The sequence below is a fragment of the Haliotis rubra genome, unplaced genomic scaffold (assembly GCF_003918875.1).
Source record: "Haliotis rubra isolate DU_JTF1 unplaced genomic scaffold, ASM391887v1 Scf179, whole genome shotgun sequence".
Lineage (NCBI taxonomy): Eukaryota > Metazoa > Mollusca > Gastropoda > Lepetellida > Haliotidae > Haliotis > Haliotis rubra.
The window spans coordinates 711,206-736,695 of NW_025765769.1; the positions used below are offsets into that span (position 1 = coordinate 711,206).

General features: G+C 40.0%; 1 protein-coding gene across 6 annotated transcripts in view; it reads right to left on the bottom strand.

Annotated features, from left to right (window-relative positions):
* Nucleotides 1-25,490, bottom strand: part of LOC124273266 (chordin-like protein 1) — a 59,805-nt gene that overhangs the window by 1,927 nt on the left and 32,388 nt on the right. For 3 of the 6 annotated variants that reach the window (XM_046708483.1, XM_046708482.1, XM_046708484.1), the window contains exons 2-11: nucleotides 23,330-23,397; nucleotides 14,112-14,224; nucleotides 9,981-10,074; nucleotides 8,073-8,248; nucleotides 6,996-7,092; nucleotides 6,077-6,148; nucleotides 4,053-4,141; nucleotides 2,672-2,831; nucleotides 2,076-2,339; nucleotides 530-622 (exon numbers count right to left, since the gene is read on the bottom strand). In XM_046708483.1, the coding sequence (XP_046564439.1) occupies nucleotides 530-622; nucleotides 2,076-2,339; nucleotides 2,672-2,831; nucleotides 4,053-4,141; nucleotides 6,077-6,148; nucleotides 6,996-7,092; nucleotides 8,073-8,248; nucleotides 9,981-10,074; nucleotides 14,112-14,224; nucleotides 23,330-23,393 (1,222 nt within the window). In that variant the 5' untranslated portion in view covers nucleotides 23,394-23,397. The remainder of the gene's footprint in view (nucleotides 1-529; nucleotides 623-2,075; nucleotides 2,340-2,671; nucleotides 2,832-4,052; nucleotides 4,142-6,076; nucleotides 6,149-6,995; nucleotides 7,093-8,072; nucleotides 8,249-9,980; nucleotides 10,075-14,111; nucleotides 14,225-23,329; nucleotides 23,398-25,490) is intronic. The other 3 variants (XM_046708485.1, XM_046708486.1, XM_046708487.1) reach the window with 3 other exon arrangements.

Here is a 25,490-nt window from a genome sequence, read left to right on the forward strand (position 1 = left end):
ATCTCTTCCAGACAGATCTACGCAACTGGGATACGATGACATGCATCAACCAAGTCAACGAGCCTGAAGACCCAATCTCGTTAGTCGCCTCTTGTGATAAGCTAAAGTTTGTAATGTTTTGCTCAACTCCAGATTTCAAGTGTATACGTTTTTTTGCCCGGCATTTTATATGATGTTCTTATTTTACTTTCAGCTTTAATGTTTTCGACGTTAACGTCGCATAACCTCCAATAACATATCGATAATGTCTTCCTTTCTGTTATATACACACGACTTCTCATATAAACAGATGGAAATTCATATTTTGTCTTCACTATTACGAACAATGGAAAAGCTAGACTTGTTTAATTTTGGGCCTTTGCATTACAGATCGGGTTTGGTGCAGAGGAAAATAACGTCGTTCAAAATAATGACAGACCGGGAGAGGTACTTACCGAAGCCCGCAATTTATAATGGTTTTATCTACGATAACTTAAATTCTGGACCATTAAGTCGTATTAAGGAGACTCTTTACGTTTTCAGCACTTACTCTTGTTTGTGGCCCCGAGCACCTGGGACTGGGCTATCGTGGCTCGAACCGTTGCTGCGGGTCTGTTGTCTGTCACCATTTCGGACACTCTCCCTGGAAGCGAGAAAACGATAACATTTGAATCCACGAATGAATCAGCGTGTACAAATTTACCCCTCTTTAAGCCATTTTCAAATATCACGCCAGAAGTAGATATCACTCACTAGTCACTGAACCCATGTGGGAAACGAACCAATTCCTTTGGCGCGATACAAGGCTACTTCACCTTAAATCATGGAGCCATATATGTGTTACTGGGCGCGTTTCACAAAGCGATCGTAGCGCTTCGACTGACGCAACTCTATGTTAAAGTATGTGATTTACGATAATCGTACCGCTACGGTCGCTTTGCAAAACGGTCTCCAGAACCTGAATGACCAAAGAGAAAATCAGCACAGCGTTACTCCTCCCAGCTGGTCGTTGTGTTGTCGCAAAGGCTATGGGAGTAATGAGCTTCGTTTGTGTATGACATAGCATGAGCGTAACGACCTTCGTAAGTGTATGTTAAGTATGATTTTAACGACCTTCGTAAGTGTATGTTAAGTATGATTTTAACCACCTTCGTAAGTGTATGTTAAGTATGATTTTAACGACCTTCGTAAGTGTATGTTAAGTACGATTTGAACCACCTTCGTAAGTGTATGTTAAGTACGATTGTAACAACTTTCGCAAGTGTAGGTTAAGTACGAGAGTATCTACCCCCGTAAGCTACAGCACGAGAGTACCGACCTTCGTAATTGCATGTCGCAGCATAGGAGTAATGACCTTTGTAAGTGGATGATAGAGAAAGCAATAACGACCTGGTATGTGTATGTTATAACATGGAAGTAAGGACCTTCCTACGTTTATGCAAAGGCGTCGGAGGAACGACCTTCGTAAGTTTATTTTATAACATGTAACGACTTTCCCAAGTGTATGTTAAGTACGAGAGTAACGATTTTCCGTAATATAGCATGTGTATTAAAAATATGTAACACCTTTTTGTAGTTTAAAGCCATTTTTCAGCTATATGATGGCGATCAGTGAATAATCGGGCTTAGACCAGACAATCCCGTGATTGACATCATGAGCATCGATCTACACAATATTGGGATACGATAACATGCATCAACCAAGTCAGCAAGCCAGATCACCCATCACTTGAGTTGTCTCATATTTACAACAAGCATGTCATACAATTGTACTGTTTTATCAGATCCAGATTTCAAGTGTATACCTTCTTTTGCCTGTGGTATAATTTAGGTTCAGCTTTAATGCTTTTTTCAATTATATGTACACAACGTTCCGTATTTCCATGTTTCATATTTCATAGGGGCGGTGGGGTAGCCTAATGGTTAAAGCGTCGGCTCGTCACGCCGAAGACCCGGGTTCGAATCCCCACATGGGTACAATGTGTGAAGCCCATTTCTGGTGTCCCCCGCCGTGATGTTGCTGGAATATTGCTATAAGCGGCGTAAAACCAAACTCAGTCAGTCATATTTCATATCTAAATAAAAAAAAAGATTACCTTTCCTCACGGTCCACTTGAATACTTCTACTGAGGCCCCAGTCGGCACATCAAACAGTAACGTTATTGAATGTTTCTCCTCGATCTGATAAACGTATCTGTCGCTTCGCTTTGGAAGGCACATTGTGGAGAACAAAGATGGCGGCGGGGTGATGGGCGGAAGTGACGTAGGTATGACCCTAGTTGTCATGGAAGGTGTGGACTGTTTGTGCTTCTTCCGCTTTCTGCCACCCTTTTTATTACATCTCCGCCTACGTCGCTTGCCTACAAAATTGAAAGTTCGCATTTAGAGTGAGTGAGTGAGTTTGGTTCAACTCCGGAGGGAACATTGTTTCGTTTTATGAAGCTGTCAGCTTAATATCGGAAGAGAGATAAAACATGGCGCCCAACCCCTTCTCACCAAAATGCCTTTGCCCCAAATGTATCCATTGAAATTATTAATCTGATGGCCCTACGTTGATGTCTCCATATAAAAATCGTCACTAACGGAAACAACCGACTGATACCGAAAAGTGAAACGATGGTCGGTCGGCTTACCATAAACAGTTTTTGTTTAGCCTTAGTAAAACTCGACCTAGAGCTAAATGACAACGCACCATCTTTTCCCTTCCGTCTCTTGCAGTTCCTGTTTCGGTCTGTGACTCGGCTTCGTTTGGGGCAAGTTTTGCAGCATTCTCCCTCCTTCTGGACTGGCGAGGAGCATGGCAGTTTGTTGTCTGGGACGCACTTCTTCCGCTTACAACTCACATTCCCTTCCTGGAACAACCGAGACAAGTCACTACCGATACATTGAAATCGAGGTATCGTATCGACATTGGTTAAATAGAAATATTTCGACTCTACACATCCTTAGGACGGTTCACCGAAGACACTCTGTAATGTTAAAACATTTACTATCTTACGTCGAATCTGCAATTTTTCATCTGAATAGTGGCCAAGGTTGCTCATTACATCAAATATAGTACACAATAGGGGTGGGTATTGCAGAGAATTTTCATATTGCGATGCGAAAGCATGTATTGCGATATGTATTGCAATATATTGCATGAAGTATTTTTAAACAAAAAACTACTTATAATCGAGGTAATGCTTGATTTATAGAACAAATACACAGCAAAATCACTATGCTTCATTAAGCTTTAATAACAACTTTTATTCATGATTAAAAATAAAAATGTGAATAATATTTGGCACAAATGAAAATAGGATATATCCGAAGATTTCCGAGTGTTACGAAGTTTTCGAATGCAAGTCAAAATACCGGTTTTCGATCAGCGTATCGCAATACGTATCGTTTTCATGTCTGAACCGGTAAATACCGGTAAACCGGTTATATTGCGCAGCCCTAGTACACAACTGTTCAAAATAATGTTCCCCTGTTTCGTGCGACCGGATTGCGATCGCCTATGTCGGCCCTCTTGGGAACTTAGTTTGATCAGAATACACAGTCTGACTATGTCGCCACGTTGTGAACATACTGTACTTGAGATAGGGGGTACATCCTCAAGCTGGTGCCTATACCTACTGACATTAGACCGAGTGTCTAAGCACGCTAAGCACAGTAAGCTACTGTTGGAGTGTTGACTGTAAATCTTTATTAGCCGATTAGAGTGCAGTTTTAACTTTTAACGACCTGAATGGACACTTCTAATACTGCAAGGGACTGTAAGCATGTTAATGCATATTACGTACAATTACCAGTCTCGACGTTTTACATTTGATTTCTCAAAAACACAGACGGAAGATGGGAATGGTGAGGGGATTCCACTTCTCGCGTTATTCTAAAGGACAAGTCTGGTGAAAGACTTGATTGTTGTAACCTGGACATTTAACATGGTGGTGGATTTCTTGTAAGACTTACTGAAATTTCAAATATATAAATTATAATGTGGACGTCATATACTTAAGAAATATACTTCCTGTAAGTGTCGTTATGAAAATGGCCTACATGGACCCATCGCTGATAGCAACACCCACCTTACATTTACACAGTACACACTTGTCGGGGCCGTACGTTCCAATCAACGGATGCCACGTCTTGCCATTCGTCTTTCCAACAGAACAATCTAAAAGAGCATCTCAGGGCTGTTAGTTTCTACCATACATAGATGTACCAGAGTCATAGGAAATACACCAACCATTCGGATGAATGAACCGTTTCTATCTATCAGGCATCTCGAATAAAAAACTGGATGAGCCTAGTTGGAAATTTCTCATTTCCAGAAAGACGAACAGTCGGTACAGACGAATGATGTCTGTAAAAGTATGTTGAAATATCCATGTAAATAGTATTATTCGTTAGCATAAGATATTCCATATCAGTAAAATGAATACAATTTTGATGCCCGACCAAACCCTGTAACACGACAAAGGGTCATAATCTCACTTATAGTGTGGACAACAATTGTCATTTGAACGTTTATCAACTCGTGTTGATATATATCATATCAGTAGACACAAGGGTGATCATAATCATCCATAATAATCATCACCATTGTCTTGAGTGAGAAGAGTACTGCTAAGCAGCTTCAGTAGCAGACAGATAATTGATGTCATTTGATTGTGACGTCATACTAACTGATGGCATTACAATAGTCTTCAAAGCACTGATGCAATTTCATAGTAGAAATATCGCCTACTAGAGATAATTTAATATCACCCACAAGTCAGTTTTGGATGAAGGCGCTTTCAGCAATGTCTCAGCTTGCGACCAATATAAACTCATCTACACGTGACGCTATCGAGCTGTCTAGAAGATGATATTGTCAAAAACATGCAAAATGGATTTTAGTGTATGTTAAGGCCTTTAAATTATTTCATCTAGAGAGACCTTCAATATTTTGCAAAACCGTGATTAAATGTTTGTAAAATGTAACAAAGTAATGACAGATACAGGGTGGGAAATTAGTTTGAAATTAATAGAATGAAATGTTACATATAGGTCAATGTAAGGTTGTGTAACAAAGACGTTGTTTCCCACAAATATTCATTCACATTTCAGCCATCCACAACGAAAGGGAAACAAGATTTGTGTTACACGACCTTAAAATTGGTTTAATGGGTTCATTACGGAAGAAGATGAAATAATGAACCCAATGGAGAGTTTTCTTAAAGACATTTCAGAATGTGCGGGTTGTGCAGACTCTGTGACACATCCTCGTTAATCCAGGGAACAACGCTATTTTGTTAAATGGTCTGGCCCATCGCCATTATAGCTCCGTTTTGAGACCAACTCGAAATATGGGGCGCTAAAAGTCGCCCTCAGCTCAAATCACATCTGTGAGCGAGAAAAATTCTGTGCGAGCTTACTGAGATGATTTAGGAGTGACGTCACCTGGAGGAGCCTATAGTGGTGAAGGGGTGCAGGAATTAACGATAATAAAACGGAGATAGAATAGTCTGGATAAACGAGGATGTCCATAACTAAACACGACTGGAATGATTAGCTGACAACATCGGGACACTAACCCAGTCAAGGGGTCGGTATACTTCGTGTTGAGTGAAAGGTCGACTATTCCAAATTTAATTCAACCCAACGATAACTGATGATTATACTACCGCTTCAAGCTAATGATAATTGTACCTTTGGAATCGACAAAACCCCAAGAAAATCCGCCGAATATAGTTAAGATTAGTTACATAGTCGTGTTCAGTTCAAGGGGAGGCCAAGTTCTTAAGCGAATGCTGTTGAAAAATTGAAATTGCTTTGATCTTTAATTGATGTACACTTTACAGAAAGACACTGTACATCCTTTGCGTAGATTTCAATACATACTCCGAACAATGATGGGTAAATGTAATTTTAGGGATGACTGAAGTAGCCGAAATATGTCGGAATGTACCGAAGATCAAAAACAGCACAATCCGTAACAAGTCGTTTCCCCGTAGCCAATGAATAGTTACGGATACGGATGCTCGAGAGTAGAGCAAACAGCATAACACAAGAACGTGGTACCAAAGAAGTGTTAGTCTACAGAATATTGCCCAAATATCTGTCTTACCAGAATCGGAGACATTGTCTGGTCGCTCACCTGAAAGAATTTTGTTTACATAATCTTCGTAATCGTCCTCTTCTGTAAGGGAAGAGCAAACAAATCGCTACTAGAGTGGTCTCCCTTTAAAGAGAGTTATCTTTAGAACTACTCATCTTCAGCAAGTATCGATTTTACTCAAGATAGTTAGTGAAAAACTAAATTATAAAGGCATTCAATATTACTTACTGAAATTGTTATATGTAATAATGAAACAAAATGTAAAGTTTCAAATATAAAGCGACTGTTTACTTCCGGTTTGCTTTACGGTTACTGTAAACTACCAGGTGTCTCTCTGCCGCTTCAAATTAGGGACCGTCCATTTCAGATTTTGGTTTGGAGATTTGTGGTTAGTGGAGGTGGGAAAGGGGTGGGTGGATAGTTTTAAAGGGTTTTCAGACAAAAAAATAATCTTGTTTTCTTATAAAAGTTCCACACGCTTAATATTAAATCTCCACACGCTTAATATTAAATCTTTAAATGGCCGATCCCTATGTTGGCTCTTAACTAAAATTGCTTTTTGATACACATTCGATCTGAATTTGAAACATTTGAAACAGGCTTTAAATGACATTAAATTATTCTCCTTTGTTACTTTGAATGTTTTGGGTAAATTAATGTCATTATGTGCATTGGGGCAGCCCCTTGCCTTTGCTCTTGTAATCTTATTAACAGGAAAAAATAGAATTTGACCACTTTAACGATCAATCGTTGTTCTACTTTATGTTTTTTGTTTGTATCAAAAACAGAAAATATTTAAATTCTTCAGCTGTATCATTTATATTTCGTATATTTGAAGCTGGAGAAATTATAGCTCAATTTAATCTTAACAGCACACTCTTTTGAAGTATGCACCACTGTACCGGAAGTGACACGGTCGCCATCTTACCTTCACAGTGAGGGCAGCAGTCATCGGAAACATTGATGTATTTTTTACAGCTTCCTTTTTTTTCACACGTTTTTAGATGACAGAGGACCTGGGCTGTCTGAAATAGTCGAAGTAAAGTTTTCTTTTGTAGGATGGCACTTCGTAATGCTAAAATGAAGTATTGAAACTAGTTTTCTCCAGGAGTATATTTAACCTCATTTCACTAAGCAACTTACGTTAAGCGTTACGACTATCATAGAGTACGTGAGAGGTGAGGTGAGGTGAAATTGGGTTTAACGTCGCGCTTGAGAATATTTCGCTCATATGACGACGTTCATGCGTGTGTATGTGTAGGTGCAGCTGCTTGTACTAGCCCAGACTGAAGCTGGTTTTATAGTGCTAGCCAACTGAGATACCATGCCGCAGTGAAGCATGAATACCCCACTCAGACACATTATACTGACTCCGAGCCGACCAGTTCTTGTTGTACCCATTAATGCCGAGCGCCAGGCAGGGACCAACAAGTACCAAATTTTAACGTCTTTTGGTATGACGCGGTCGGGGATCGAACCCGCGACCTTCCGCTCTCCGGGCGGACGCTCTAACCACTACACCACGGAGGCGGTCTGTACGTGAGAGAACGAGTTGGGTTTAACACCGCTTAGAACACTATTCCAGTTATACCATGACATGCCAGCTTAATCGGGGAAGAACGCCTCAAGTGATGTATGTTTCAGCCGTTTTTGAAACACGCGAGCACGGTTATGGTGTGGTCAAACCTGGAAACTTGTCCGGGATGCCAACCCACGATCATAGATTTCCAAGGGACGCAACTCTGTACAGAGAGCGACTTGGCCACCCGTGCATCGATTATTGTAAAGTAATTCATTCGTAATAGAAGTATAGTATGTAGGTTAACGTTAGCTTTTAAACTAAAGAGACATTAACCATTAACCAATGAGAGCAACATTAACCATTGATATACTCGAGATTTTGGACAGGAATTATCATCGCTTTTTACAATAGGGCTGTGTCTATGATGCTTCGCGGAAAGCAGATGTTTTCCCAAGTGTCACGTCACGTGACATGTCCACCCACCTGGCAGAAGCACATGACACACTGATCATTCCTCGTGGCCTTGAGGCCAGTTCGGTTGGATGGAAACATTGTTCCATCTTCGTAAACTTCTCCATAAAAGTTACATCCGGGTTTGTCCATGTCCTTCCCACTTCCGTCACTCGTCTGGACTGTAGGAGGAATGTTGTCAAATGGGTCTAAATAGAACAGTGTCCCCTTTTCACACATGAAAAGGCATAAGGCAAACAAAAGCAACATAAGAAACGTAAGAAAGCGTTGAGAAACACAGAAGTATTTCATAAAAAAATACGGAATGGTAGACTCTTCCGCGAAGTATTTAAAAAATCAGAAAATGTGGTCAGCTTTCCGCAAAGTACATTTTTGAATTTAGTCTGATGGACATTCCTTTTCGCCTTGCAGTGTGTTTTTCCAAATGACTTCAAACATCGAAATTACATATTTACAATGGTGGAATTGTATTAATTTGAAGATTAGACATGTGACATCGAAAGTCGAGGCCATTTTGACCTTTCAGTTTCAGTGATTTTTAACGATTTAAGACAAGGTCATATTTGTATCTTTGTTTCGTAGTGTTCTTCAAATCAAAGTATATTCTGTATTTGAAGGTGTCTTCAAAGTTTGAAACGAATATAGAACACACTAAGAGCTTCATACTTCTGAGATTCCTCTTTAGAAATTGAATAAGTTGGCGCTGAATTAATGATGATTGTTAATTACACCTGCATTCCAACATTGTGTTGCGTTACTTTTGTTAATGGGTTTAGTTACAGGACAATTTGCAAAAATAACGAGTGAAAATGAAAAGTAATATTTGCACTATGACAACACTTTAAAAATGGCTGGGCATTCACGAGAAAATATATAACTTTAATCAAATAAGAACAACAATTTTACACGTGGCCTGCAACACCATTAAGCTGAATAAAGCAGTGGTCGAATTTCAACATCAAACAACATCTGGTCGATGAGCCAATTACAAGAAATTTTAACTAAACCTAAATATTGACTAGAGGAATATACTGTATAGACATTGAAGTTACATCGCGGTATCCTGAAAAGTGCGTTTGTGTCTGGAGCGAACAAACCATCTATAAGCATCGAACACCCAACATCGGGATATAATAACACACTTGGCTGTAGCCTGTGGAGTGCAATTGATTGGGAGCAAGCAAACCATCAATGAGCATCGAACACCCAACATCTGGGTACAATGACATAAATGGTTGTACCCTGCAAAGTGCGTTTGGGTGTGGAGCAAGCAAACCATCAATGTGCATCGAACACCCATCATCTGGGTAAAATGACACAAATGGCTGTCGCCGAAAAAGTGCGTTTGGATCTGGGGCAAGCAAACCAACAGTGAGCGTCGAACACCCGACTTCGGGTAACAATGACAAACAGCAACAACCACCTCCCCATCAATGACTGGTTTCAATGCGCATGCGTTCCAAAAGGCCATGGATAACCCATCGATATATTAGACGCTACATCCAGGTAGGCCACCCAATACGTATTTTTAACATTTTACGTTTACGACATGCCATAGATTGAGATAGACTGCAACATAAAAAATAGTGTGGTATATAGTTTAAATAAATATATTTCAAATGGTAGACCACGATTTCACAATACAACCATGCTCACTGCACACGGATTTCAAAATGTACATAATATCATAAAACACAAGGTATTATCAGGTTCGAATGCGCAGTCGGGGCCAATGATATATAATGCATGTCCCTAATCGAGATAAGCTATAATCTCATTCAATTTCTGATAAGTGGCAGCGATAGACAAAAGTCTTCTTGTCTTATATAAAACTTTACATTCAAGGTCGAATGAAACTGAGCCCGGTCGTTTTAAGATAATTGCATTATACAGCTTCAGGGCGTTGGACACGTGACGTACCTTGGCACGTGGGGCAACATTTCCCGGGGACAATAATGGGTGTTTTACATTTAGGGCGTGGACATTCTTCCGTCACGCAGTTGGTTTTACCCGTCTGTAAAGATAAAAGAGATAAATTAACATTTTTTTCAAGACCAAAGGAAAACAACAATGATTATTAATATTAGAATTAGATGAAAGTTGTGCGTTTACGTTAAAATAACATAATATCGCATTCCTCCATGAGCATGTACATAAAACATCCAGTGATACATCCAATGTTATGGCATGTATTGTTTTAGCCCACTATACACTTTTACTGAAATTCAATGCTTTAAGATTTCTGATGCCTTTGCTTTTCAAATGCTATATTCCCAGCACTTTACTAAATATACTGAACAAAAGATGTTTGGTGTCGCGAATATTTCGGGGATATATTTTATGAAATTGTAACCTCACAAAAACTAACGTACACGTCTTCTTGATCCCTAACTTTTGGTTCACTGTGCCAAACAAAGACGCCATGTTTTCACTGTTTCACCTAACTGTTTTTCCTTGCATATAGTACATATCTCCATTTTTAACGTCCCTGAAAAATGAAGTTGTCAAACACGATTTTGTTTCAGTGCATTTTTCAGCCTGACAAAACAAAAGTAAAGTGAAAATTCACACATCAGGGTGATGTGATTTGGCGACGTCCATGTTCCTGGACACGCCATGAACATCTGTTGTAAGTTGCTCTCTGATATAATGCACCAAATACCTTATACATACCAGTATCATATACATCGCCATCGGATACTTTTATTTAAGCCATTATCAAACATGGGTGTGGTCTTTCTTTAGTGCGTCAGTTTTAGCAAATGAGGTTATGTTTTTAACAGAAGCCGAACCGTAACTTAAAAACTCTGGTCAGTTACCATTCCCTTTGTTAACAATGCCATGGACAATGGCGAAAATCTGTCACCACAAAACGTGAATAAGCCCATCTTTGAAACCACATCGTTCTTTGTCATCAGTACAGATGAATTTCGATAGAGTCCGGCTATACCTGGCATTTCCTATAAATCTCCCATGATGCTCAGCCATACTAACCGATAAACACCACCTAATAACTCATCATTTCAAGAAATGGCGTCCAGAGGTGACGAAGGTCGTATAAGGTGTGTCATCCGATATCGCTAAGATGTTATCCATGTTTTGTCACCCCTTGAAATAACCCGTGCCGAAAGAAATTGATTAATGGAGTCCAATGCTGTCGCTGCGTCGTGTATTACTGACAAAAACCCAGTTTTAAGGGGTCAGTTTACTATCATTTTGATCTGACGAAACTGGGTAACGCCCAGCTATAGGTTTCGACTAGTTACGAAGGTCGAATTTATCATGTGAAGAAATGCAGAAAAATATGCTGGCAGTTTAAATAGAATATCACGAGGTGTAACATTTTAACTTGACGTGGTATGTATGTATGTATGTATGTATGTATGTGTGTGTGTGTGTGTGTGTGTGTGTGTGTGTATGTATGTATGTATGTATGTGTGTGTGTGTGTGTGTGTGTGTGTGTGTGTGTGTGTGTGTGCGCGCGCGTGCGTGCGTCTGTGGGAGGTTCACGTTTTTGAATTGTCAGCCCCTAAATGACAGGAAATGACATTGCTTGCGCTCCGACTGCACTCTTGGTACCTACAGACAAAACCCAGTTCTGGACTCGTAACAATTATGAGTGAGTGATGTTTAAGATGTATGGGCTTATGTCGAGTACCACTTGGTCGACTGTTATATTTATGTCGAGAATCCGGAATTTAGAGTTCATCGTTATCATGCACAGTTTACAATAAAACTTCGTTAATACGGACTGCTTGAGTCCGGACTCTGTTAACCGGAAACCTCATATTCCGCACAAATAAGCCTGGGGAGGTTGGTTGGTTGGTTGGTTGGTTGTTTTTACTGCCGCACTCAGCAATATTCCAGCTATATTGCGGCGGTCTGTAAATAATCGAGTCTTGACCAGACAATCCAGTGATCAACAGCACGAGCATCGATCTGCGCAACTGGGAACCGATGACATATGTCAACCAATTTGAAAGCAAGCTCTGACCAATTTGATCCCGTGAGTCTCCTTTGGGCTTTTACGACAAGCATAGGTTACTGAATGCCAATATTCTAACCCGGACCTTCACGGGTCGTAACAATTATGAAAGCATGCCTGACCATGACGCAAGATGTGAAGTGTGTAGACAACTAAATGAACAGTTAAATGAACACAACACTGTCTTCGTTCAATAAAACCCATGTGCAGATTCGAATCCGTTAAGACAAATATACGTTAAGACCTTAGTGTACTGGTTATAAATTGTAAACATATAAAATTATGAATAACGTATGTCATAAACATGTGTCACACAGTGGGATCCCTCGACTCCATCTTGTCTTCATGAAAGCTCGTAATTCATGCATCATAAACAGGTCAATTATTCATGGAGAGAATAAAACACATACATGGATCCTGCACATAAATATGAATCAAAACATCATAAATATGTACGATCTTTTTATGTTAATCTGATGTCAGAGGCTGATAATAAATTAGTTGTTCTTGAAGAGCTAACAAGAGTGACACGACAGTGAACATGAAAGGAAGCCGCTGTTGTATACTCGCTCATATTCCACGGGCCAGACAAACGTCATGTTTTGGACCTACCAATGAAAGAATCTAAGGTATGTCGAAAACAAAGGGATTGTTTACTTCGTTTTTGTCACGCCAAAATATCTTAAATATTTATCACACATATACTATTTACTCGGAAATCGCTGTCAGGAGTTGCGTCTTAGGGTTCGAATCCCAGTTCGCCTAGGTTTGTCAGCACCGTGGTTGTGCTGGTGGGTTTCACCGATACTGAAAACGGCAAAGGCCTGTATCCCTCCACCCACTTACTCACCCACTAACCAATGACAATACATAAATAAGTTCACTGGTTCTGTTTTTTTTATGCCCTGAACGTGATTCCAAAACAACCCTCCATACGATGACGTCACATATTTCAAATTTCTGCACATGACGCATTTAGGACTGAAATAACATGCGTGATTGACAGGCAAACCGAAGGAATTTTGTGTGACCATACATAAAACTATGTTGTTGATGTCGACAGCAGACACTAAAGTTCACCTGACATGTGGCAAATCACATCAAACTCTTTTAAAGAGACACTTTTTATTTATTTATTTATCTATTTATTTATCAAAGCCCCCAGCAGGCGTCACAATCGCGTCCAACAATTACAAAATATTGGTCGAAGTCTTCACTAGAGTGAGTGAGTGAATTAAGTTTTACGCCGCTTTTAGCAATATTCCAGCAATATCACGGCGGGGGGACACCAGAAATGTGGTCTTCATTAGAGACAAGATGGGGTCATCCTTGCTTCAATGGCTTTCCCTGGATAGAGACGAATAATTCGTTTTGTCGCTTTTGGATGTGTCGCTTGTCGCTATCAGGCCATGGCAGTGAAAGTGTCCATGACATTTGTTAGATAATAAACCCCTTGATAAGCGAGGATGAGGTTGAAATAGATTTTGAGAGAGTCTAATCTAAGATTTCCCCATTTACTAATTCTATGGCATATATCACAATATATGAAGTGTCTTTAACATGTTTTTGCTATTGTCTGTAATTGTCAGAGTTTCATGTATTTCAATATTTTGTATTTAGATTTCAAAGGGTTAAACAATGTTCGTTGGTCCTTAACTTTCTGTTCGTCTACTTAAACCTCCCGACCAGACAGGGAATCTTCACATATTATCTGCTCTCCGAACAAAATGCCACCGCCAATACTATTGCTACACTCTGGTCAAGACATTAAAACCTCATGAACTGTCGGGGACCATCTCACAATTTTTAAGACACTTATATGCCTTCATCGTGGAACATCTGTACGTGCCGAGTGTAGTGAAACCCAATGGCCGATGATATCAATGATGTAGGTTTATCATTCCTTCGGCGTAAGAAAGTACTAATTAATGAAGAAAATGTTATTTCGCTCCTTAGGACTTTTGAGACGACCCCAACACCAGGCAGACGTTGGACGCCAAGATGGCGGAGTGGTCGTCTGTCGGGTCACGTGGTAATGTGTTTGTCGCCAGTTTGTATTTACTCACCTGTTCGCACGTGCAGTTAATGCAAGGTCTAGTTCCAAGGTCAAAGGGCCTAAGAACCGGGTGCCACGTCTCGCCAACCGCATAACTACGACCGTTGAAAGTGCACCTCGTGTCTGTCGATAAACAATATAACAGTGATGCTTTTGCCTCATAAACAAAATCCGGTCTCTTCTGAAGGATCAACGCTCATTTCTAGCCTACTCTGTGGCATTTCTACGGAACCCCATTATTGCCACTAAATTATTCTATGCCATTTTGAAACTTGAGACTTCAAATTTGAATTGTTTCTGGAAACAATTATCATCGCAAAGCAGAATAATGTCGTAGAAAGTTTATTTGTTAAATTCAGTAATTTTCTCAAAGTTTCATCATATTGTATTATTTTTAACGCAATTACTTGAATTTTCAAAATAATTGTTTTTAATTTTCAACTTTCAATTATCAAGATAGAAGTTTTAGTTCTGAAGATAATGACAAAATGACATTACGCTAATGGGGTTCCGTACATTTCCAGTTGGGCTATATCACTCACAATACAAGTTCAAGTACTAATAAAACATAGTTGCATTTCATGGCTTAAACATGACAGACATAATATGTTGTGGTTGAGACAAGTATTTCTCCAGAAGATGCCGAAAACTATCTTTGACATTTCATTTCTTGTTCGTATATTCAGCAAGTATGGTTGACACTTTGTTTTGTGTGCAAAACCTCAGCCATGTGTTGAACGTTTCTTATCTCTAACAAATTATTCTCCAGAGTGGGGGACACTAGAAATGGGCTTCACATATTGTACCCATGTGGGGATTCGAACCCGGGTCTTCGGCGTGACGAGCCAACGTACCTGTTGTAAATTAGTTGTAAGATAACCAGTCGCTCTATTTGCCAACCGGACTATTTTTACACTTAAACGAACTGCTGATACTGCTACTGCCGCTGCTGCTGCTGCTACTACTACTACTACTACTACTACTGCTGCTGCTGCTGCTGAGTTTATGATCACCGTCAGATACAGCGGAATGTGTCGTTAAACATCACACTACTTCAAAGCCTGTTCAAGAAACAGATATACAGTATAACATTTGGATCCAGCTAATAACAATCTCGGGATTCTGGAAACAGACGCTCATTCAACATGTCACCAGGTATATTATATTACACGTCACCATTTGCGAAGAAAACGTAAAAAATATCAAATGAATTCAATGGCGACGTCTCATACAACGTCAACACCCCTTCCTCAAGGTATTGAGAAAGTAATGCCCCTTGGCGGGCTAGCCCTACTGAAGTACCTCCACACCCTCGCAACATGCCCCTCCCTGGGACACTGTGGAGCCAAGCGTGAACGCTACCTATAAATACACCTTTTCCCGAATCCGAGCTAGACAGACAGTATATATCAATCATACTACACTCCTCACCCAAACCTACTTAATGCACTCGGTGACCTCCTCGCATCTGGTAATTATAGATATTAATCTCCTGTTCTGTCGGCGGGGTGCGCGCCATTGCTAGACCACAGCCCCCACAAGCTTTCACTAGACCAGCGTCATTGCCTTCTATTGCCAGTTGCGGGATAACATGGAAACAGTACCTGTTGTAAATTAGTTGTAAGATAACCAGTCGCTCTATTTGCCAACCGGACTATTTTTACACTTAAACGACGGTACCTCGCAGAGGAGATGCGTTGGGAAAAGGTCTTCCTTGGTTATTAAAGTTAGATTTGCACACAAAAAAACAACATGTCACCTTAGTCCGTCGGAGAAAAGCCTTTTCATATATACTCATGCCAATAATGGTTGTCACCCCCTTCCATTGTTTTTATTGGAGAGGGGGTTGGGGTGGGGAGGGGGATGACAACCATTATTGGCATGAGTATATATGGCCTTGTATTATATATACGCTACTTCGTTGAAAGGAGAGTCACTGGACGTTCCTGAAACCAGATTCGTTGGTTCGAATTCCGGTTTAAGGTTTGTCTGCACCACACCCGAGATCGTGACTTTCAATGTCCGAGACCAGTTCGGGTGGTACGACGTGGCATAACGCAAATGGTGTTCAAAGCGGCGTCAAACCCAAGTCACTCACTCACCCATCCAATAGGAGTTGGGCCTGCACTGTGCAGTTAACAGTATCTCAAGGCACGGATGGTCTTCTCAAGAACGTTGAATTTTTCAAGGCTCTGTGGGTTTACTCGTGTGCACACAAAACATCCAGCCATAAACTAGACGGGGCGGTGAGGTAGCCTACTGGTTAAAGCGCTCGCTCGTCACGCTGAAGACCCGGGTTCGATTCCTCACATGGGCACAATGTGTGAATCCCATTTTCTGGTGTCCCCCGCCGTGATGTTGCTGGAATATTGCTAAAAGCGGCATAAAACCACATTCACTCACTCATAAACTAGACAGTATACACTTGAAAACGGGATTTCACAACAGAAATAACAAACGTTATCAAAAATAGAAACAGACGCCGAAACACAGCAAACGTCCAAAACGCAACCATGATATCCGCAAATCAAGGTCGAATAACCCTTTTGTTTGCTCTTTTTAGCCACCATCAGAAAGGATGTATACTTTCTTTTGCCCGAAAGTATATATCTTTGACATATATATTATCTCTTCCGTGGTTGACAATGAAAACAAATGCATAAAAGTAACAAGACGATGCCTACATATGGTATAGGCGGATTAGGATATACGTATAAACCTATTGGTGGAAACACACAGTGACGTGTAGTCGGCATACGCCTACTCTATACCGAACATCAAATACGCAAACATATTCATTTTAAACTTTAGAAATTTTTTTGATAAAGACCTCTGACATTCATTAATATGTTCACTCTTACCCAAATACGTGTAGGCGAATTGTACATTAAGCATCATCAGTGCGTATGCAAATCAGCAGAGTACACCTGTTACTGCATTCTTAAAAACATAGCCAGAATGTTTTCATCTGCAATAAATGGCATGGGAATTGAGTTATAGACCCAAATGTGGCGGTGACAAAGCGTCTCGCGGTGTAAGCCCGGCAGACAAAGGGCCACATTTGATCCTAATCTGGCTATGGGGCTAGAAGCCAGATTCAGCGGACAATGGGGGCTAAATTACTACGCTGGTTGTATTTTTCGGCATGGCGTCTAGTTAGCGGGGGTCCAAACAATCCTATTAACGAGCTGGAGATCCCAATCGCAGTTTATATTTCAAACCTGACAAGAAATTTCCAGAGCTATGACAAGGAGATATTCTGAGACCCTCTCTTTTCCAAAAAATGTTGACAAGGTGTAATATTTTCTTTGGCTGAGGACATATATTCAGATGCTATCACGCTGCTGTTTCTAGCATAAGAGTAGGCTGTAAAGAGAGATTTAGAAAAGTGTCTAAACGCTGTCGAAAAATACGGCCGCGACGAGACAACGGGGTTTATGTAGACATCGCCTGTGTCTGTCATGGCCGTTCGACGCGATACCAATCTTTTCATTGTTTCAAAATGGCCAGTACCTGGCGAGATTTCTCATAGTCTGCATAGTATGATTGTATCTACTGTCCCTTAGGATCACAGTGATGGGTTGTTTATGTGAATAGCATTATGAAGGGAAAACGACGGCAAGGCACGGCACGACAGTGGGTCACCGACGTTTAGACGATAGTCTATGTATGCCGACTTTTCACAATAACCAACAATACCCCTGTCGCCGTATCTATTCAGTAAATCCCTTCAATCAAGTCGATGCAATTTTGACAAGGATTCGCAAACCGCCAAGGGCGTATCCTAATCCGATATATATCGTACAAATAATGAGATGATTTTGACGATAACGGTTCCACCTACTCTGATTCAGTTTCGTTTATTTCCAGTCCCAGTTTTTGTTATTTCCAAAGACGTACCGAAAAACGAAAAGTGGTTTAGACTTGAAATGTATATTTTTAACGGGTAGTGTATGTCTAACTACGCCGTCTAGTCGAGTGGACTCCTATGTTTGAAGAGACAAACAAATATCTGGTCCTTTCAACTGACATTTCTTTTAACAATCTTTGTCTCTTCTGTTTCGTTACAAACGATCTTAACAAGTGTCACTTGACAAGTGTTGTTGACAAGCTTGTTTTCTTCTGAATAAACTGTAGATTTGATCAGATTGGAATAATTTATGAGCCATATCAAATGAGATTTCGCTTAGGCTTATCAGACATAAACGCAAATCTGGGAAGAAGAATCCTTCAGACTACACGAATATACGTAGTGCAAACTTTGAAAGTAGAAACTGTGATATATGTTATGTTTGCCTGTATTACTCATGAAGATTCCCAGAGATGAGACGGCAGTTCTTTTAAAGTTTTAAAAGGCCGCAACATTGCTTCAGATAAGTATGGTTAAGCGCCTTTGATTAACATTACAGCACAATAACAACTTACAACACCATTAACCCCACACAGTGTATTCAAAATGGAAATAAAACCCGGACCCTCGGCGTGACAAGCAAACGCTTTAACCACTTGGCTACCGCTATTTGCTTTACATTGAAATGGTGATACGATCTGCTACAGGGTTGTACGTACATACTATTTCTCCCACAGCTTCAACATCAGATAATCTGAGTAGACGTTTCATACGCAATGAGAGAGACGTCCGTTCAGTGGACAGGTATTTTTCAGAGTCCGCGTGAGAAATACACATGTACTGACGGACAAACGTGGCTTTCGATGAACTTAGGTTACTTTCACAGACCTAATGTATGAGATAGAAATCATGAAATTGCCGGGGATAAGAGAGTACACGCCCATGGACATACAAGAAATGGTCATTCAATGAAGAGGTTTAGTTAATGAATAAAGGCGACACGACCCGGAGTTCGTTTACCTGGCCAATAGCATATTTGACGATACGGATATCATAGTTTGTTTTGCCCCTTAACTTTGCAGTGTTTCGGCGAGTGTTTAAGGCCCAGTAATGTTTTGATAACGTTTTCACTGTTTGGTCGAAACCAATTTTCGAGTGTTTACTTTCTTTTGTCCGTCAGTATACCTTTTAGCTGATGGTATTGGTTGGTTGATGTCTATGTATGTGTAGATTACGACGAAGGTGGGTTAGCGTCTCTGTGTCAGAAATGGGTTCAGAGCACACGTCCCTCGTGGAACCACACTGCAGCCAGAGTAACCAAATACACAATAGGGGACGCAACTCAGGAGAGTAGAGTTTACAGACCATAAAAATACACCCGAAATTTCCATGCAACCGACACTGTACATCGTATGCTCACTGAAGTCAAACAGACACAACCAATTATACACCCTATTATTCAGAGATCACGCGTTGCAGCATTAGGAATTATACGAAAAGAGTTTCTTTTAATCTGTTGATGTTGAGCATACACCAGTGCATCCGAGTCAATCTAAGGGACGTAACTCCCCATCAAAGCGACCACCCTAGTCACAGATATGTACAGGTCAAATATAGCCTCCATATCATCTTGTTGACCGCCCTCAATGGTGTCGTCTGCTCATAATGTCGTCTGCGCTTCCATTCATCTGTCTCCGCTCTGTCCCGTGTGGGTCGGCTCTGTGCGTCTGACTCTACCAGCTTTATTTACACAGCAGAGACAGCTTTAACCACAAAGAGAGTGATACCTTTTAAATGCCTAGTAGTAATTGTCGGAACAGTATCTCGAATTAGAGACTCGGGCAAGTTAAACGTCAACACTGAGCGCCTGAGCGGGCGGGGGAGGGAGCGCTAGTGATCTCTAGCGCGTGGCACGTGCTACTTCAAAGGCACCGAATGAAGTGTATGTAAATGGCGCTACTGCAAGTCGAGATTAGCTGAATGGTTTACGACAATACATATTCCGACTTTACGACATCTAACCTCGGTGTGGTTTACCGCAAAGAGGATTATGGTTACTTATCGTTGAGAAAGGCCGAATTGATTCAATATTTACCCGTTTCCTATTTTGTACGATCGTTCTTTAATGTCGCACAAAGCAAAACGTATCCGCAAAAGAGAGAGCATCTCACCAACAAGCAATGAATGGTTCAGATCTCTTTCGATCATGCTAGAAAAACTTGCATAGGCCACAGCTTATCTCAGACAGATCATGGTATATCAGGAATAGATTATTGAATAGACACCCCGAAATGTATTATCTGATCTAGACCTATGTATCAAATACAAAAATATTCTGAACATCATGTAACCCGGCACATAGGTGGCTGTTTAACAAGGGGTCATAGTGTCTCTTCATAGGAACGGATACACACTTTTTTGTATACTATTGAATATACAAACCAGGATAACCTCAAATCCTTGCTACTGTTGAACATACTGGTCAGAATAACCTCAAATCCTCGCTACTATTGAACATGCTGGTCAGAGTAACCTCACATTCTCGCTACTATTGAACATGCTGATCCGAATAACATCAAGCCCATGCTACTATTGAACATGCTGATCAGAATAAACTGAATCAAGGCTACTATTGAACATGCTTGTCAGAATAAACTGAATCAAGGCTACTATTGAACATGCTTGTCAGAATAAACTGAATCAAGGCTACTATTGAACATGCTGATCAGAATAAACTGAATCAAGGCTACTATTGAACATGCTGATCAGAATAAACTGAATCAAGGCTACTATTGAACATGCTGATCAGAATAAACTGAATCAAGGCTACTATTGAACATGTTGGTCGGAATAAACTGAATCAAGGCTACTATTGAACATGCTGATCAGAATAAACTGAATCAAGGCTACTATTGAACATGCTGATCAGAATAAACTGAATCAAGGCTACTATTGAACATGTTGATCAGAATAAACTGAATCAAGGCTACTATTGAACATGCTGATCAGAATAAACTGAATCAAGGCTACTATTGAACATGCTGATCAGAATAAACTGAATCAAGGCTACTATTGAACATGCTGATCAGAATAAACTGAATCAAGGCTACTATTGATTGAATAAACTGAATCATGCTACTATTGAACATGCTGAATAAACTGAATCAAGGCTACTATTGAACATGCTGATCAGAATAAACTGAATCAAGGCTACTATTGAACATGCAAGGCTACTATTGAACATGCTGATCAGAATAAACTGAATCAAGGCTACTATTGAACATGCTGATCAGAATAAACTGAATCAAGGCTACTATTGAACATGCTGATCAGAATAAACTGAATCAAGGCTACTATTGAACATGCTGGTCAGAATAAACTGAATCAAGGCTACTATTGAACATGCTGATCAGAATAAACTGAATCAAGGCTACTATTGAACATGCTGATCAGAATAAACTGAATCAAGGCTACTATTGAACATGCTGATCAGAATAAACTGAATCAAGGCTACTATTGACATGCTGGCTGAACATGCTGATCAGAATAAATTGAATCAAGGCTACTATTGAACATGCTGATCAGAATAAACTGAATCTACTATTGAACATGCTGATCATCAGAATAATAACATGCTGATCAGAATAAACTGAATCAAGGCTACTAACATTGAATCAAGAACATGCTGATCAGAATAAACTGAATCAAGGCTACTATTGAACATGCTGATCAGAATAAACTGAATCAAGGCTACTATTGAACATACTGGTCAGAATAAACTGAATCAAGGCTACTATTGAACATGCTGCTACTGAATCAAGGCTACTATTGAACATACTGGTCAGAATAAACTGAATCAAGGCTACTATTGAACATGCTGATCAGAATAAACTGAATCAAGGCTACTATTGAACATGCTGATCAGAATAAACTGAATCAAGGCTACTATTGAACATGCTGATCAGAATAAACTGAATCAAGGCTACATATTGAACAAGGCTACTATTGAACATGCTGAAGAATAAACTGAATCAAGGCTACTATTGAACATGCTGATCAGAATAAACTGAATCAAGGCTACTATTGAACATACTGATTGAATCAAGGCTACTGCTGATCAGAATAAATTGAATCAAGGCTACTATTGAACATGCTGATCAGAATAAACTGAATCAAGGCTACTATTGAACATGCTGATCAGAATAAACTGAATCAAGGCTACTATTGAACATGCTGATCAGAATAAACTGAATCAAGGCTACTATTGAACATGCTGATCAGAATAAATTGAATCAAGGCTACTATTGAACATGCTGATCAGAATAAATTGAATCAAGGCTACTATTGAACATGCTGATCAGAATAAACTGAATCAAGGCTACTATTGAACATGCTGATCAGAATAAATTGAATCAAGGCTACTATTGAACATGCTGATCAGAATAAACTGAATCAAGGCTACTATTGAACATGCTGATCAGAATAAACTGAATCAAGGCTACTATTGAACATGCTGATCAGAATAGTCTCAAGTCTAAAACCACATGCAACCATAATCAATAGCTAAATTGGTATAATTGTAACATACGGGCAATCAAACAAATCGGTAAATATGTGCCACATTTATCTTCCCATCTGCCGTTTCAAGCCTGTTTTTCCGTCCGATAACAGACGCGCTCAGATTTAGTCTATCGCACAATCGGACTGTCCAATTAGAAAATCTTTACCGCGTGTGGAATTTTGCTTTGAAATTATTCCAACAATTCAACGAAGACAAACATTTTCGAATGCTATGAACTTGCCAAAGTACTTTGTGTCTTTAACATATTTAAATGCATAACTTTTACAGTTTCACGTGTAGTCACTTGACATGGAGTAGTTTGCGTGTATCTATTGTTTAAATAGCTCAACACGGCATCAAGAAGTATATTCAGTGTGATAGTCTGTTATATTTGTGTCCAGGAAACTGGACTTTTATAGTCAGTTAACTCCCTTGCCTTGGCGAAGGGATGAACACTGGAATGTGTTAGTTATCTGATCGACCAGGTCGTTTGTAGTCGTCATTCTGAGTGGGTAAATGAGTCGTGTTTTATTCCGCTTTTAGCTATATTACAGCAATATCAATACAGAGATATTATGAAGCCATTAGAACCTGCGATCTGACTGGATATTGCCTGCTGTTTTACCACAAGGGAATAACTCGTTCTTAAAACGGGGGCGTCGCTATCGATTCGGTGAAAACTTGGCTTGAAATGGCAAGGATAGAACACTGCTGTTTCTAGCATAAGAGCAAGCTGTAAAGAAGTCTCTGAACGCAAAATATGGACCTGTACTAGTTAACACGCTTGCCCTTGGAGGAGGATGTACTTGTAACTTACCAGCTAGAACGCTTGAAGGTCCGGATTCGATCACTACAAGTACCAACAGGAAGGCAAATACCATTATCCTGAAAAATAACGAAAATACGAATTAATACCAGTATTGACATGATATAGCCATTTCAACCTGTAGCTTGAACAAAATACTGAAAACAAACTTCTGGAAAAAAATAGATTACTTTTGAATTTTTATTTTATTTTGAAAACGATTCCGGTCTACATGACATACTACTACGATGAAAGCGATGATCGTTTCTTTTTGATATCTATAACATGCCTTTTAAAATATAAATGTACTAATAGACATCTTTAAGACTGAGAAGAAATGGTCGTTACCGTTCTACGATAAATCATTATGTATTGTACACTATTTGATAAATAAGCGTCAGTGTGTCTTTAAAGACGCCCCAGAGAAACAAGGGGAGGTAACTCTAATCGCTTGTCCCACATGCTTTCATTATTTTCTTTCCTCGCGAGACCGCGTGTGAGCCGGAGAGTGTTAGCAATCGAGACCCAACGGCTATGAACTCTCCAAACACCGACGACCGTCTCGATGAAACGACGTTGTATCTAACAGCTCGAGACCAGTCGGCGCTCACGATATGGCGAAATAAATACCTGGAAAGTTTCCTTTTAAATGGTATTGTTTATTTCCCCGAGATGATTACTCAGAACAAAGGGTGACTCTAGCGCATATAGTCAAAGTAACTGGCAAACTGGTATCTTGTGAAACGATTCCACAAAGTTTTAGGGGAGCTCCTGCTAATCTGAGTTCAGTCTCGTCATTGATAACAGATTAACAAAGGCGTAAACAAATAGTCTACGCTTATTCTCCCAGTATCTTCGTTATCATGACCAGACTGGACCAGACAATCCAGTGACCAACAGCATGAGCATCAATCTACGCAACTGCGATACGATGACATGTGTCAACCGAGTGAGCGAGCCTCTTACGACAAACATGGGTTACTTCAGACCAAATCTAACCCGGATCTTCACGGGTATCCGCTTTAACGAGTGTCACTGTATACACAGCTCTATATTACCTCTCTAAACAGGCACTTATTTCTGTGTCCGGAATTGGAATCTTGGGTCAGCCTGTCTACAAATCTTTAGGACTATTATAATGTTTTGAAATTTTAATCTTGAATGATTGACGTGAAGGTACTAAAATTAACATGAAGACAACCGGAGATCGCTTTGTTAGAACACACTCACCTACTGAATTTAATAAAGGTATGTCAACAATTTGCTTATGAGTTACAGAAACACAGGGTTGTGTTGAAAGTGTGTGAATACCACTGATCACGGCAGACAGTCACGACTATACATAGTTGTGATGATGTATGTGATACATGCAGGAATTTGTTTATTGGAAACGCTTGTCATAAACAGTTTGGTACACAAAGAGGAATTTTAATTTAAAACTAGAAATTCTGAAACAATGTGTCTTGACTCGTGAGGGACGGTTGGATAGCCTAATGGGTTAAAGCTCCCGTTCGTCACGGTGGAATATTTCTAAAAGCGGCGTAAAACCATACTCACTCACTCATTAAATGTTTATGTTAAAAGTTGCACTTGTGTATAGTGAACCCATGTCAATACGGACGGAAATGTTTCGTTAAAATCAACGGGATTAACACCTCGTAGTTACTATTTGTCTTGTATAACGCCACTCAACAATATCGAAGATAAATGGCAGTGGTCTGTAAATATTCGAGTCTTGGCTAGACAATCCAGTGACTGACATCTTGAGGATCGATCTACGCATTTGGGACACGATGCAATGTATGAACCGATGTTAGCGAGCCTGACCACCTGATCACGTCAGAATCTTCGCAGGAATAATGAGTGAGTGAGTATGGTTTTACACCACTTTTAACAATTTTCCAGCAATATCACGGCGGGGATACCAGAAATGGGCTTCACACATTGTACCCATGTGGGGAATCGAACCCGGGTCTTCGGCGTGACGAGCGAACGCTTTCACGGCTAGGCTACCCTCTCGCCCCTCACAGGGATAGTGGCTATGGAATTCTGACTTATGACAGTTAATAATTCATATCATAATAATTTGATTCCAAGCATTGTTTATTCAGCACGATCAACATGGAAATATCTTGAAAAATGTACCAGAGAAATATTCGTTACGATAAAAACA